The sequence below is a fragment of the Simochromis diagramma genome, unplaced genomic scaffold (genome assembly GCF_900408965.1).
Source record: "Simochromis diagramma unplaced genomic scaffold, fSimDia1.1 OVJJ01000309.1, whole genome shotgun sequence".
Classification (NCBI taxonomy): domain Eukaryota; kingdom Metazoa; phylum Chordata; class Actinopteri; order Cichliformes; family Cichlidae; genus Simochromis; species Simochromis diagramma.
Genome location: NW_024387313.1, coordinates 388,022 through 404,297, shown reverse-complemented (window position 1 = coordinate 404,297; position 16,276 = coordinate 388,022). Strand labels below are relative to the sequence as shown.

General features: G+C 42.5%; 1 protein-coding gene across 1 annotated transcript in view; it reads right to left on the bottom strand.

Moving 5' to 3' along the window:
• The window catches only part of vps8 (VPS8 subunit of CORVET complex), a 42,210-nt gene that overhangs the window by 23,339 nt on the left and 2,595 nt on the right, over positions 1 to 16,276 (bottom strand). Inside the window, exons 2-6 of the mRNA XM_040005073.1 lie at positions 15,029 to 15,097; positions 3,728 to 3,858; positions 3,165 to 3,261; positions 1,214 to 1,246; positions 890 to 944 (exon numbers count right to left, since the gene is read on the bottom strand). Of these exons, the coding sequence (XP_039861007.1) occupies positions 890 to 944; positions 1,214 to 1,246; positions 3,165 to 3,261; positions 3,728 to 3,858; positions 15,029 to 15,097 (385 nt within the window). The remainder of the gene's footprint in view (positions 1 to 889; positions 945 to 1,213; positions 1,247 to 3,164; positions 3,262 to 3,727; positions 3,859 to 15,028; positions 15,098 to 16,276) is intronic.

Here is a 16,276-nt window from a genome sequence, read left to right as displayed (position 1 = left end):
TAACAAATGGTTACTTTGTGATGAAATAAATCAAATTCAATCCCATTTTTAGAAGCACAAAGACGGCCTTTATTCAAGCAAGTCAGGAAGTCAGTTGTGATGTACACAGGAAAACATCAGGACTTTGTGCAACACACATTCTGCTTTTAAATTTTCATACAGTTCATTTCCCATTTGTAATGTGACGCTGAAGCCGTAGCAAATTTGCCTGTATGCTTTATTACTACATCGCTACACTAAACGAATGCAAATGAACTGTAACTGATTAAAGACTGTGGAGCCACATATTCATCTTTACTGTAACAAACATTTTAGATTCCACAGATCTGTTTGACCAGTGTAAAGACACATTCATCGATGCAAAGGCAGCGCGTGCACTTTCATCAAGTCATCAGCATCTTCATGGCTGAATGATCCAACCTGGATTGACACATTCCACATGTGCTCAAACTGATGCCAGTTTTTGAGCGACCTCACAGTTGCCCTGCTCCAAGCTGCTTTTTTACACTCGTGAAATGAGCTATCGCCCCCTTAGCGCAGAACAGTCCAACATGGTCCTAAATGATGGCCTCTCTGTCTGCCAGTGCCACATAAAACGCTACCGTTAGCTGTGATGTGACAGTCACTGAGTATCCTTCATCTGCGTCTCAACAACACTAACACTGAACGTAACATGCTGTAGTTGGCTAAACCACTGTTGTGTATCTTCAATACAAACATCTGCAGTCAAATCTAGATTCCTGTCAATCAGTAAGTCAAGTGTTTGGGGTTTGCTTCTATTTATGGGCTTGTTTCTGGTTCATTGGTGATAAAGTGATAAAGTTATTCTCAAAGAGAAATATTGTTGACAGTGTAAATGTAAATAGACAGTATTACAGTTCAGACTTACCAAAGACCAAAGCCAGACCATGAGACGTTCCCACAGCAATGACACCCGACACTGTCTGAAGACACAGGGACGTACAGCTCAGAACAGACTAAACATGGAAGCGTTTTCAGATAGACAAATACAAATGACAAAACACATCAAGGCTCCAAGTGTGACTGCAGCTGACGGGCTGTCATCTGCTCTTGCTGTCATTACTTGTCAGGTTCTGCTATGTGCTGATCCACGTCTGTAGTATGTAAAATATTTTTAATTATTGATGCAGGTGTACATATTCAGTCACTACACACTCTTTGTGTTGAGATGAACTACTTAGTAAATACTCACTATAGCTGTTGGAAGTCCAGCGTCCACTTTGTCCTGAGTGAAGACACAAAATGTTTTAGTTAAGAGTAGGGATGGGTATCGAAACCCGGTTCTTGTTGAGAACCGGTTCCCACTGTTTCAGTTCCTTGGAATCGTTTGCCATGTTTGCAAACGATTCCCTTATCGATTCCAGTCGCCCCGAATGACGTCACCACGTTGCGGAGCGTCATTTACCTGGCAGGAAACACGGCGGCTCAAACGCTCAAAAGTTTGGTCATACTTTACGAGAACGGATGACAACAGGGCAACTTGCAGTACTTGCAAAGTAGAGATTTCATTTAAGGGAGGAAACACTACGAATATGCAAAAGCATTTGCTCACAAAACGATGACCTCAAATGAATGTCATGTTTTTAATTCCGTGAATCTCAACCCAGCAGCAGCGGTAACGTTTGCACGTCCTCTCCTGTTAATGCGGCAGGTAAATAATCAACAACAGTGCATATTATGTTAGCGCGATCTGCCTTATTACAAACCTGCCATTACTGTGCATTTAGTGACCATGATGAGAGAGTCTGGCTCAGATGCTGGCAGTTCTCGCTGCAGTCTGCCGGCAGCGTTTCCTTTCAGGCAGGATAGACGAACGTCACCGAGCAGAGACTCAGTTTGTGGTCAAAGGCTTGCACCCGTTTGCCACAGCAGGTGATTTTCAGTAAGTGAATGTGTTTAATTGTAGGCAGGGACATTACTGGATATTCTTGTGTAATTGCTACAGAATAATTTATGTTATACTTTGTTATTGCTACAGAAGAATATTTATTTTATTATTTTACATTTACAATGTTTTTTCCCGGGGACCCTGTGACACCCCATTGAAGAGCCGCAGGTTGGATCTCTTAAGATCTCACTGCTGGGTTTGTAAGGCCATGCTACTCCTAAATGTCTGTCTTGTTCAAAGAGAAGATATAAAACAAAGTTCTAAGCTAGTCGACCTTAGTGTTCTCCTTTTTTAAAAAGAATCGATAAAGAATCGAATCGTTAAACAGAATCAAAAATAGAATCAGAATCGTGAAAATCTTATCAATACCCATCCTTAGTTAAGAATGAGGAACGTTTGAAATTCAGATTTTGATTCTGCAGCTGTGTTATTCATTTTCTGTGCTAAACTCTTTCAGATTGCTCGTAGAGATAAAAACCCACTCGAGTATTATAAAGCTGGGTAAGAAGTCTTAGACTAGGTTAAAGTACAGACTTGAGCTTTGGGTCAAGCAGCTCTTATGTTAGGATAAGACTGTAAACATGTTGTGTGTCTGTGTTTCTGTGATTGTGTAAATGCAGCTTTACATTTTGAGGACAAACTCTGGTTTCAGGTGAGTTTCACAAAGCGTCAGTATGAATGAAATCAAACACGATGATTTTCTAGGGCAGACTTTCCGTTTGAATTCATTTTTTGAAATTATAAATAATGCATCACACGGATGCAGTGATGCTCTTAACAAAGAAAGAACATATTTTGTGCTCTTCCAGGTTTTTTAGTGCTGCTCAGTGAACACCACCCTGATTGATTTAGCCACTGCCTTGCTGTTATCTCCGACAGATTCATTGTTTCATTTGTGTAGCTTATTTATGGTCGGCTTCACCTGCAGAGCTCCAGTGAACAGTTACTAAATGAAAGGTCAACACTTATCAGCTTCATTTGCTTTGAGTTAAGAGAACAGGTCTCACCTGGGTATTTAAAGGTTTTGCAGTCACCTATTTAACTCATTCTCTGCCTCTGACGATGGAGGACTGTGTTTGGAAAGTTGCACATTTTTGTAAACCCCGTCGAGCAAAGCTAAATATATACAATGTATACAATTCTCTGTGGTGGTGTCCAGAGTTACAAAGTTACCACAAACCAAAAAAGAGTGTGGAAACATAGGAACTGGTTTGTATGTAGCTGTGATGGTTGTGGATGTGTGTTACAGCCTTACAGCAGCAGACACGATCTGTGCAGAGATGCCCTTCAGCAGGCTGTGTCGAAGGACACATCCATGAACTGTTGAACTCATGTCCACTGTCCTCTTCCTTCTTTAACACAGACACATAAAAACAGAGGTAAAGAAAAGCACACACACAAACAAATGCATTTATTAACTTAACTCCATGCACTCACACTGGCTGGCTGCTTCTCCTACTATCAGAACAACGTTGTTTCCTTTTCCGTTACAGCAGCAACTACAAAGCAGTACCCGACACACTCAAGACACACCTTTAATTTATACTCCTAAATAAAGCTTCTACATAAAGCGTTTAAAATTTGGACTAATTGCAAATTAAAATTACTGACAAATTGAAATATTTGTATGTATTGATTTTAGTCTGATTCTTCAGATCATCACTTTTCTTTTTTCTCTACATAAAAATGTAAGAATAGCAATTTGTGTGTGTGTGTGTGTGTGTGTGTGTGTGTGTGTGTGTGTGTGTGTGTGTGTGTGTGCGTGTGTGTGTGTGTGTGTGTGTGTGTGTGCGTGTGTGTGTGTGTGCGTGCACATGCCGTTTAAGGTGTGATGGGTCTCCGCTGTCAGAGCTGGCCAGAGAGGAGGTCTCGCAGGAGTGAGCATCCATGTTGTCTGTGTTTAGGATGCAGGTGTCCTCCAGTACAAACGGTTCCTCCTCATCCTCCAGCTGCAGCAGAGCACAACATTACAGTTAGTACTGGAGAAATGTAGTGTCCCTCTGAGATTGTGTTTATATGTCTGTAACTGCAGCAATACTGCACAGATGAGAGAAGGCAGATTTCATTTGATGCGTGCCTTAAAGGGCATATGTTGCTCAGCGATGCCACCGAGGCTTTGGTTCTTTCAGACGTGCTGGAGTTTACTGACTGATGTAACGGTGGCCGTGCTTTTGGCCCCTCTGCTTTGAAACAACCTGCAAGAGGAGACTTTCAAACTCTCCTTTCAGAAACGTGCTGTCACTTAATGTAATCACTGTCTCTTCTTCTGTCTGTCTTCTATTTTTAACTTTCTAAAGCAGACCTGGGAAATGCAGAGCAAGAGGGCAACATCCGGCCATCGGCTGGCCAGGACCGGCCCACGTGAGCTGGGATTCACATGTAAATAAGTTTACATCATGGAGTTTGTCTCATTTCAGCCATCAAACGTTTTGACTGAGGTTTTAGCCATTTCTGATGAAGTTATCCCGTCTTTCACAGCTCCACCTCAGACACTGACCCAACAGTGTCTCATGTCCCTGTGCCTGCTAACCCAACTAAAAACTCAGATTAATAATGTCCCCAAACCAAAAACACCAAATCATAAACCAGAATATAAAAACTAGAGATGGCACGATACCACTTTTTAATGTCCGATACCGATATCATAAATTTGGATATCTGCCGATACCGATATGAATCCGATATAGTGTGTTTGGTAATCAATAAAACTGTTTTTTAATATCTTGCTGCATTTTGTATAAGTTCATACTCAAGTTTTAAAAAACAAGAGACTGAAGCTGTTCTGTTAAACCTGTATGCAAAAAACACACTGCACCCAAAACATTTCATAGTTCAGCAACACTGATCAATCTAATAAACCTAAACCTGCTCCATCCTCCCTATTCTGGTATTTTAAAGAGTACTTAGCGTAAATATTAAGCAACCTAACTAATAGGGTTCCAACTCCCAGCAAAAATATTGGGGAACCACCCCCCCGCCCTTAATCGATGTAATCAACTTTAATTTAATGCAAGTGTAAAACAAATGCACAGAAATCAATTATTTTTCTACAATATTTAAATATTCAATTCAATTTTATTTATATAGCGCCAAATCACAACAAAAGTCGCCTCAAGGCGCTTCATAGATTCAACATCTTTCTTCAACAGAACTGCAGACTGCACAGATGGCACCTTCCCAAAGGCAAAAGTACTGTAGCTTACTAGATTAGATTTGATATACCTTTATTAGTCCCACAAGGGGAAATTAGGGTGTATATTAGACTTATTAGTTACTATATACAATAATGGATTTCTATACATTTCATCAGGTGACCACTTTTGTTGTAAGATTCAGATAATTATTTATTCAAAGTTTTTAAATGACATAACAAAGAAAAGTATTTCTTTGTGCCCCCCTCTCCCTGTTAATGCCCTACCTGCCCCCTGGCAACACTTTGCTAGACCCGCCCCTGCACAGTTACCAGCTGTCAGCTGCTTAGAAAAGGATCCTGGTGTTATTTGTCTCTCAGAAACAGTTCATAACTTCAACTCATTCATGTCACCTAAAAGGTAAACCTGTTTCTCCATCACAGCTCTGATGATTCAGTAAGGACATCTCCTGGTTTCATCTTCATGTTTCCCTCTCACCACATATCCAAACCGACATCATGACCAGCAGCATTTACAGCTGTGGCTCCAGCAAACATCAGCTGATACTAGAAATGAATATTAAATAAATTCTAACAGCAGCTGATCAAGCTTAAACGTGCTGCTGTTGTTTAGCGCGACCTCCGCTGGTTTCCTCTTTCTGGCACAAAGTGGGCGATAAACAAACAAGAGAGAAAAGCCGATCAGCTGATCATTGATCAGTTTCATGATTGAAGTAATAACAGGAGAGGAAGGGGGAGTGAATGAGAGAAGTAGATGCAACTGCGCAGCAAAGACAGAACTCCTCCAGCTTTGTGTCTATTTTTTAATTCTAGTCCGGGACAAATCGCTTCCTTTTCACCTCAGTATGGAGCTCAGTCCAGCTGTGGATCAATACATCAGTTGCTTAACGTGGAAATACACATCCAGGGATGAACTTACACACTTCACTTCTCTGGGAGAGTTTTCCCCGAGATGAAATGCCGCAGTTAGGAAGCATGTAGGAGGCTCCAAATGCTCCAGACCGCCGTCTCGCAGACAATAGCCGCTCTGTCACGTGACACATGCTGCTCCGATGCGCCGAGCTGGGTTACGCCAAGTAGCGCGTTTTGTGAGGTGATTTTGTGATACTTCGGATCGGATTACATTTTTTATTTCTCTCCGATATCCGATCCAGTAATTTAGGTCAGTATCGGAGCGATATCGATACGTAATATTGATCGGTCCATCTCTAACAAAAACTGAAAATCCTGAACCAAAAGCCAGGGGCTACTGAATCCTGACTGAAACTCTCAAAACAAATCAAAACTCCACACCTGGCTCACAAACACCTGCACATCACTCACTATAGCATTTACTGACACTGATCATCTATTTTGGAAGCATTCTTCACTTTTATTAGACCACGTCAGCCGGTTAGGTACCCGAGTCCTAGCAGCGAAGGAGCTGTGCAGACATGTGACAGCCTCTTTGGATCTTCTCGAGCTGCTGCAGTCATGAATAGTTCTGTTTCATCTTCCAGCTCCAGCCTCACCAACTGAGTGCAGCACACTACAGTCCTGGCTCCACAATGCTGTCGCCAGCACTTCCCTTACTTTATGCTCAGTCGTTATCCCAGTTACTGACACAAGCTCACAGTGTAAGACAGAGTGGCCTGGTCATGATAAAGCACTAACCTACCAATCTCTGTAATTATAACATAAGGAGCCTTATGTTATTATGAAAAGGATTTCATTACCTCTTAAAAATGAGACCCTTTAGTTCTCATTGAGACCGTCAAGAGACCCTGTGCCTCACCAGCTGATCCTGTATTAGGCAACATGTGTTTTGTTGTTTTTTGCTCTCCCTCTCTCTCACCTGCCGGGGCGGTGCTCATTATGGGCTCCCGCCCCTGGCCCACGCACCTGCCATCTCCACACCTACTGCCTACCCAGGTGATGGCAAGGCCTATTTAAGATGGCAGCACTGTGTTATTCGTAGCTGGATCGTTGAGCTATCAGCGCCAGTCACTCTGCTGCTTTGTATTAATAAACTGACTGTCTACTCTGCAAGGATTCCCGGTCTGCGCCTGAGTCCATTAACTAACACCTGACAGAGACTTGGCTCGAACCACAGCACCGCTGCCCTCTCAAATCAGCTTTTATGTTCCCTTCTTAAAGTTGACCAGCTCACTGTGGTTGATGATTCTTCTAACACTGACCAAGTCATTGAATTTAGTCCCAGTCAAAACAGTGGGCACCACCCTCGACCGCGTTTTCACCCTGGATCTATCCTGTGTGTGTCCGTTTTACTGTTTTGTAAGGTATTTTTCACACTTCTAAAAGTTTTGCCTTCCCACAGGACATCTCGACACTTTTTCCTACCTGCTACATTTCCAGCTCTCTTCTCTCATTTGTCCATCTGAGCACCTACCTCTTTATTATCTTGGTGCTGGCCACAATACTTCAAAAACAGCCACTGTCACCCCTTTGCTTAACCATCCCCACATTTTAAACAGTTACATTTCCAAACCTTCATTCAGCTGTGGTCCATCGGTTACTTGGACTGGTTGAAGGTAATAATATATTGGATAAAATCTGGTTTCACAAACACATTACTGAAAATGACCAATGATGTCCTGATGTGCTCGGGTGAAAGAGAGAGTCTGGCTTTGTTTCTGCTTGATCTGTGTGCAGCCTTCAACATCACTGAATTGGAATCTCTGGCACTGCTTTCATGTGGTCACATATCATTTTGATCATTTCAGAATTCACATTAGCAATTACTCAAACGCCCCCCCCATCCCCCATATCCATCACCATCACTCCCTGATAGTAATGCATGAATGGTAAACATGAAATAGTCGGTTACAGCACGAAAGAAACACAAGTGGAGCTCCATTAGGCCTGGGCATCGTTGCTGATTTCTACAACCGATTCATTCTGATTCACAAGGTCAACTCAGAAATATAATTATGATCATTTATCTTGGATATGTACTGTCAAGTAGGAACCTGCTACACCTTGTAAATTAAAAATATTTAACTCTGTTTCTCTGCAACTACAAACTGAGTGTAAACTGTCTAAGTATAACAAGAAAGCTGACACTTCATCACAGCAGACTGTGTCAAAGTCACTGAGGATAAAACACTGAGATGTTCCTGGCCTGGTCTTTTGTAGCATATAACGCCCCTGACTATATGCTGCAGTAGATCAAAACTGGAAGAAAACCATGAATCAACATGTGAACATTACCTGATGCTGCTGAAGTGAAGCAGAGCAAAGTTACAGAGGTTTTAGCTAAGCATTTTCCAATTTGGCACAATGTGTAAAAGCTGAAATTTCTTCAGTACTGAAAAGCAGAAATGGGGCTTTTTGACAGAGAAAAAACTATTTAATTTGAATAGGAATATCGATTTGTTTAAACCCACCCCTATATTAGACGCACACAGCAAGGTGTCCTGTCACTGTGCAAGCGCTGGGATAAGTCTGAATGACATTATTCACTTTATGAAAACACAAATCAAGTCAAGTCAATAATCTGCTTTCCATGTCGGAGCTCCCCGATCATGTTTGTATGAAGGATGGGTACTCTCATCGCATCAGATCTAACATTTAACTTAACAACATTTTAACAGGATACAAGAATTACACACGTTATTAGATAAGGATACACTAGACCAGCGGTCCCCCACCTTTTTTGCTCCACGGACAAGTTTAATGTCCGACAATATTTTCATGGACCGGCCTGTAAGGTGTGGCGGATAAAAACAACTAAATAACATGATACGCCCGACACAAAAACTTCTATAAATATGATAATAAACAAGAATTCACCGTGTCCCACATAGCAAGCAGGTCTGGCCCAGATCTGGTATCACGCCGGCACTGCTGGCTGACGCCTGGGATGATGAGACGTAAGTCATCCAGATACAGGCCAGGCCTGGCATAGATGGCACTGTCTTATAGCACATCTGTCCTGATTGTGGTGTATGTGGCCCAGGCCCATAGAAAACAGGTCTGGCCCGGATCTGCCATCAAGCTGGCACTTCTGACTGACCGGTGTCAAGGCTGAGTGTATGTCAACCAGATGTGGGCCAGGTCTGGCAATGATGGCAGTATTTATGTTCCTATTTTCCGGGAGAGAAGAACAGCACTATATAAGAATCAGTCCATTCACTGTCTGAACAGAGGTTTGTCATGTTACTTTTGCACTGTTATGTTCCGGCACATGTTGTTATTACATGGCTTGATTAAGGGATACATTAGGCAAACATCTGGGGCCAGAGCTGAAACTGTTCAGGGCCAGCACAGGGCCAGCAGTGTGCCTGCAACTGGCCTTGTGCTGGCCCACGTGTGGGCCACCTCTGGCAAACCTGATTGATCTGGGCCATCAAAAGGCCGTCATTCTTTGCGGTATGTGGGCCATGTGTAAACACATTGTGTGGGCCAGATCCGGGTCATTCCAGTTTTGCTATGTGGGGTGATTGTGTAACTTTATTAGCAGCCTCCTCCTGAAATGCGCCAACAACATTGAGAGTAACATCCTCCTCTGTGCCCCTTAATGCACTCTCGTCGCCATGGTAACGCGTAAATATTTTTTTTTAAATAAGTGAGTCTGAAGCTGGAAATCAAATGGGTGATGTTGAATGTTATCGGTGTATATGAACCACAGGTTAGATGTCAGTTTAAGGAGAAAGACTAATTCCAGAGTAAGATGGATTAAGTAGGACACAGTGTCCACAGGGGAGAGTGGGGACTGGAGAAGACTTCAGTGGACATGTAGGTGAAGAAAACAGATGTGATGAGGAGGTGTTCAGTAGGTATGGTATTAAGGAGAGAAACGCAGGACAGATGTTGGTGGATTCTGATACTTCAGAAGGATGTGGAACATAGCATAGCAAGGCTAGCATGACAGTGGACACAGGAGGATCATATGCAGAAGGGGAGACTGTAAGGTGGTGTCAGAGGGGAATGCAGCCAGGCTCTATCAGATGGCAGTCTGTAGAATGGCTTCAGACATTAAGAAGACAAAGCGAGTGAAGGCAGAGGCAAGGATTTAAATGGTGGAGGTTGAAGGAGGAGGAATAGTCCACAAAGTTCAGGGAGGAGCTGAGAAAGCACGACTGGAGTGCTGAGGAACTTCTGGTGTATCCTCTTGGACAGAGGAAGGAGAACATGAAGTTTTGGTGATACAGGAAAGCATTCACAGGAAGAGGTTGGCAATGAGAAAGTTCAACAGTCATGGAGATGAACAAAGTAGACAGGAGTGCTGGGAGGCTAGATGTACAAGAGGGAGATGGCAAAGGAAAAGCGTTATGTGAGAACGAACACTGTGGAAAGAGAAAAGGAGTGGGTTCACCACAGCCATTTACAGTCAGAGGAGGGAGAAAGGATTTGGACAAAGGATCTCGAAGATAGAGCAGCCAGCAAGGACGAAAAGAAGAAGACCACAGAGAAGGTTCCTGGATGTAGCAATGGAAGACATCAGGGGGGTTGGTGTGAGAGAAGAGGATGCTATGGGTAGGGTGAGACAGAGCCAGGCGATCTGTTGTAGTGACCCCCAAACGGAAAAGCCGAAACACGTCATAGAAGTAAGATTAAGGCATTTATGAGTGTTACATTTTCACTATTCCCAATCCAAAAGAAAACAGTCTCGCTGGGATACAGATCTTTCTCAGCTTTAACACTGCACACCCATCTGGTCACACAAGTCAGTGCCAGGCTTGTTCCCATGAGGAAAACTCCAGTGTGGGTCTGAAACGTGAGACCCTGCCAGAATGTCAAACTATGTCTGAATCAAAGAGAACTTTGATCATTTGTTATTTCGCGAGAATTTGCTCTCGTGACTGCTTTTTTTAAGCTCTTAACTCTCTATGGCATGACAACTAACCACAGCATATGGTAAAATAGAGTGTTTCCTATCTCTATACCACCTGCAGAATATTTTTATTTCTTTCACTAAGCAGCCACTTTGTGTCAGGGAGTTAACCGGTAAGTAGCCAATATCACATTTCTAATGTGCTCTGCTTTGATTAGATTATATGCACCCACATGCTTACTTTGGCGTCCTTTCAAGGGCACTTTGAATAAGCAAACACCGTTTGTCATCAAGTCACTGTAGTCTACTGTCAGTTTGGAAGAAAAATGAATCGTAATCAGATTACAGACACTCCTTTTCTACACAGAGTAACAGTAACAGCCCTCTTATTTGTCCAGTACAGGTGCCTGCATCACAAAACTGTTACACCATCAAGCAACAGCAAGAAGTCACTGCAGCTGATGAAAAACTATTTAAATTGAGAAACAAAAGTGCTTTCACCTCTTACACCAGACACAGAACAGCATCCACACATAATAGCTATCAGTTGTTATTAGCCAACCAGCTAAAGTTAAGACTGTATTAAGTCACAACATATGCCTCCGTCTTTTATTATCCTGGCAAACAAGTAGGCGTGCCAGGATAAGAAAGATAACACATTAAAGTGGAAAGATTAGTAACAGGCCAGAGTAAGACTGAGTAAGCTTTGCAAAAGCCTGAGGCAAAGGACATTTATCTAGCTGCTGTTTACTTCCCCAAGGACACTTTGGTTAATGACTGCCCACTTTAAAATCTACTGGCTTTTATTTTGCTGTATAGTTGCTGGACATGCATGCAATTTAACCACTAAGGGAATGTTCAGTCAAAGGTTCGGACAACTGACAACGGCTTTCCTCTATAGCCGGAGCTGAGAAGCTAACACATAAACCCAGGAAACTTTAACTAAAGGTTACATCTACAAGTAACTAATTACAATTACAATAGTATAACAAGTAATCAAGAGGAATTAAATACGTGGACTTCCTTATTCTTATTTATCTACATAATTACCACGGTTAATTTCAAAGCGTGAACAGTCACGTTGACCCATTCATTAAATATTTGTGGGAAAGTGCAGCGTGACGATGTGTTTTGCCAAATGATAATAACACAAAACACTCATCATCCACCATCCTGCAGCATCTGACTGAAGCCTTAAATACTGTGCATAAAAATATTTATGTGAAACACACACTGCACAACCACCTGTGTCACAAGACAAGGCGTGAAACTTGCACTGAGATACTAACGGTACAGTTTGGTATATTTTGTTGTGTATTTTGTATGTTTTTGGACAAAGACACCATAGTCGTCATTTTCCTACGTACGTGTCCACAATACATTTTAAATCAAGCAATCAAGATGGAACTGACTTTCAGTTTTCATTCCACAGTTTCAAAAAATAATTGCATTAACTGTTTACAGACATTGTTAAACCTTCAAGACCCACCATAGAACCAAGTCCGCCAGAGCTTATACTATATTTTTACCTGCTGTGGAGCCATTTTTGGGAACATTTCAAGTTGATATACATCAATACAACCATTATAGCCCAAATCTTAATAATATGTATGCATTATGTGCATAGCAATTACATAAAATTGCAAAGAATGCGATAAACTACAAAAAATTGAAAATCGTTTTTGTTTTTTTAACATATATTTCTAGTTAGAGAGATTTAAGAGGCTTATCCCTCAAAACTATAAATACAAAAAAGTTGCACAAAATAGTTTCCCACCACAGGAAACTTAATTTAAGTGTCTTCATAGTTTTATTTTTGAAATACACCAATTTTTATATACTGCAGGAAAAACTAAAATAAATATTATAATGCAAATTTGCAAAATAACAGCATGTGTATCAAAATAAACTATTTCCAGCAGTGCAATATGAGTCCTCAGCATCCCAGAAATGACACAAAGTCATAAAGTCAAACACAACTTTTAAAAACACCAGTATAGGCTCATAAGGCCACGATGGTAAAAAAAAAAACTACATTTCCGCAAAATGACGTCACTTCCGGTTTCGGGCAGGTCATGCGGTCATGTGATAGTTCGCGCTGATGGACGTAGGAAGTGTTACGAACAGCTGATCGGATCGGCAAAGCGTGTTTCTGGAATATTATGTTTTTGTTGCTGCAAGTGCTTTTTATGCAGTTTTTTCAAAGCTATATGTGGAAGGAAACCGTGACCGAGGACAAGCTGATGGCATAAGATGTAAGTACAACTCCTCCGGTTTCATATACAAAAAAAATTATTGTGCTAGCTTACGTGGTTGCAGTGCTACCGGGATTTAAAAATAGTTACGCAAAACAGAGCGTGCCCGCTCCGACCGGCTTTAAAGGGTTAAACCCAGTCTCTCATTTCCATCATCTCTACAGAAACTACACCCATTCCAATTATTTTAAAGCACCGCCTTTGATGAAGCAATCAATGTGCTGTGGGTTGGTGTCTTGCAGCGTCTATCACCCTCAGACCAATGTGTTGGTGGAGCAGCTGGATAAAACTCCGCAATTCCCAAGGATGAATGCATTTGGGATCACTGCCCAGACCCTCTGCTGTTGGGAGCTACACCAGGCCTCCACAGGACTTTCTCCCTTTGAGTTACTCTATGGCAGGAAGCCGCGGGGCTGTTTAAAGAAAACTGGGAGGAAAGTCCAAGCCCACCTAAGAAATACATTCAATAAGTTCTGGACTAAAGCTACACACAGTGGGGAGGTTGTCATTGGAGAATGTCCTCCAGACCCAGGAACAGGAACCCAACAGAGGGGCTAGGCCCAGACCATCTTTACCAAGAGGTAAAGTGCTGTGCTGCTTCCTTCCTCTAGCTCAAAGTTACTCGCCAAGTGGCAAAGAGCCATGGTGGGGGACGTTGACCTCCTCAAAGCATCGAGAGAAGCTAAAACCACTTCTCTGGCGAGCCTGGTGAAGGGAAAAAATAAGCTGGGGCCGGGGACGCCATGTTTCACTATTCCCACCTCCCTCCATTGTGAGGACTATCTCACACAGGCCCAGAGAGCGGATGTTGCTGCAATGCAACAGCGTTTTGCAGATGTGTTCTCCATCCTGCCTGGTTGTACCACTCACATAGAGTACAATTTTGACAGGCGCCCTGGCGTGATGGTGTGCTCACGGCCCTATCAGTTACACAATAGACAAATTGTTAAGATGGAAAAGGCGGAAGTGCTGAAAATGGGACTAATAGAAGATTCACGCCCCACAGTTTTTGTGGTGAAGAAAGATGGGTCTATATGGTTCTGTGTTGACTACCACAAGACCTGAACAAGGTCTCAGTTTCATGCGTATCCCATTCCCCGGCTCGACGGGGTGGTTGATTGCTTTCGCCATTACCTCCTGGGGCGCTCTTTCACCATCTGGTCAGATCAAACCCTGCTGCAGCAGCATGAAGCATGCCAACAGCCAGATCACCCCGTGGTATCTGGCCTTACAGCCTTTTAAGTTCAAGCTGGTCCATAGGCTGGGGTACACATAGTCACTGCTGATCATGGGGTAAGGTGGGCTAGGCTGCACGGCTCCCCGGCCTAAGTCAGAAGTGGGGGTATGGGACAGGGTGTGGTCTGTGGCTCAGCTGCAGGGAAGGGGAGGAGCAGTGGGTTCACGGTGTGGCGTCATCAGCTAATTATGCGTCCTCTATTTGAGCACAATGCAGGGACCTGATGATAGAGCAGTGATTGGCTGAGCTGGAGTGTGGCAGCTGGAAAGCTGTAGAGTGGACTGACTGAAAAACACTGTAAATAAACATACACTTGGGTGTGGTTTAGCTCAGTGGGATGAGCGGGCAACCGTATGCCATATGGCTGAGAGCGGCGGGCCCGGGTTCAGGGTCTGAGTCCGACCCGCGGCCACATTCCCCCCCCTCACTCTCTCCCTCTGCTTTCCTGTCAGTCTTCACTGTAACTATCCAATAAAGCCAGAGAAAGGCCTAAAAATAATCATTTAAAAATAAACATTTCATGGGCAACGAGAATATGATTCCCAGAGACTCGTGAAAACATGAATATTGATGTTTAGCATGATTTAAACGTGCGCGTGTTTGTGTCATCGTTTGATCATTTTAATGATATATTTGCTTTTCTTACCACAACACATAGAAAGCTTTGTAGCTAATTATAAACACTTTTTACATGGAATACCTCATTGAGAATGCTTTCCAGTGTGGGAGGTGTGTCCACTTGTGGAATGTCAAACTCCTTATCATCAATCTGAGAACAAAAGTCAAACAGAAACATACAGGATCAGAACGCTGCACTAGTGTCTCGGTTTCCTGCTTTAACTTATCATGTACACAATGCATTTTAGCACAACACAAGAGAGCATACAGCACAATTATGACTACAATTTATAATAATCAATTGTAATTTGTGACTGAACATTCTTCAAACTAAGCTTTGCTTTGCAAGGAAAACACATTTGTGAGCAGCAGAGTTGAGTATGTGGGTAGTGCCCATGAAAAACCAGCTTGTTTTGCTATTTACTTTATTTGTTGTTTGGTGCTGTTTGATGCCCGGAGTCTAAAGAATCAAGCTACATTTGCAATTTAACACTTTTTCCATTTAACAAACTGGAGCTTCAGGAGCATGTGGAAGTTTTAATCACTGGACTGGTTCAGGACAGTCTGACTGTGGAAGCCGAGGCCAAAGGTGCTTAATCCACATAAACCACCTGTGTAAAGAGCTGCAGACTGCAGTTTACAGACTTATCCCGTCCAGCCATTACAACTTAAAGGAAAGTTTTCACTGCTGTTATTGAGTCTGAAGGTTGATTTTATATGGACAACAGCTGATGCACTTCTGCCCATGAGGAGCACAGACTTCATTTCTGCTGCTCCTCTAAATTTCTTCTGTGTAAGAATTATGAGTCTGTGTGCTAAAAGAATTATTTGACACTATTTCCCTTTTTCAGCAGATCGTGCTCCTGCAGAGTCCAGATGAAACGTCCACTCTGTGTGGCTCTCACAGCAAACACTCGGTCACATCCAATAGAGACGACTGTGCTGCGGTTTGCAGACACGTGTAACAAAGGTTCCATACACAGCTTTGCATAATGGACACATGTAACGACAGCTGCTCCATCCTGAACTCTCTGCTCTTTAAGCCCAACATAAATGACAAGTACTGCACTCTGTGTGTACACATGCTTAGATGCAGCTGACCAACAGATGGCAGCATTACATAGCTACACTGTATTATGAGAGCCTTCCATAAATATGTGCTAAGGTTACAATGCAGGGATATGTTACTAAGATTACTTTACATGACAGCAGCACAGTGTCTTGTGAAGCCTGTTAGGAATGTCTCAGTTGAAGAAAGAGACCCTACAGAGTAGAAAAGCACATTTTAATTACTGCTGAAACACAGTCCACTATGTAATATCATAATTAG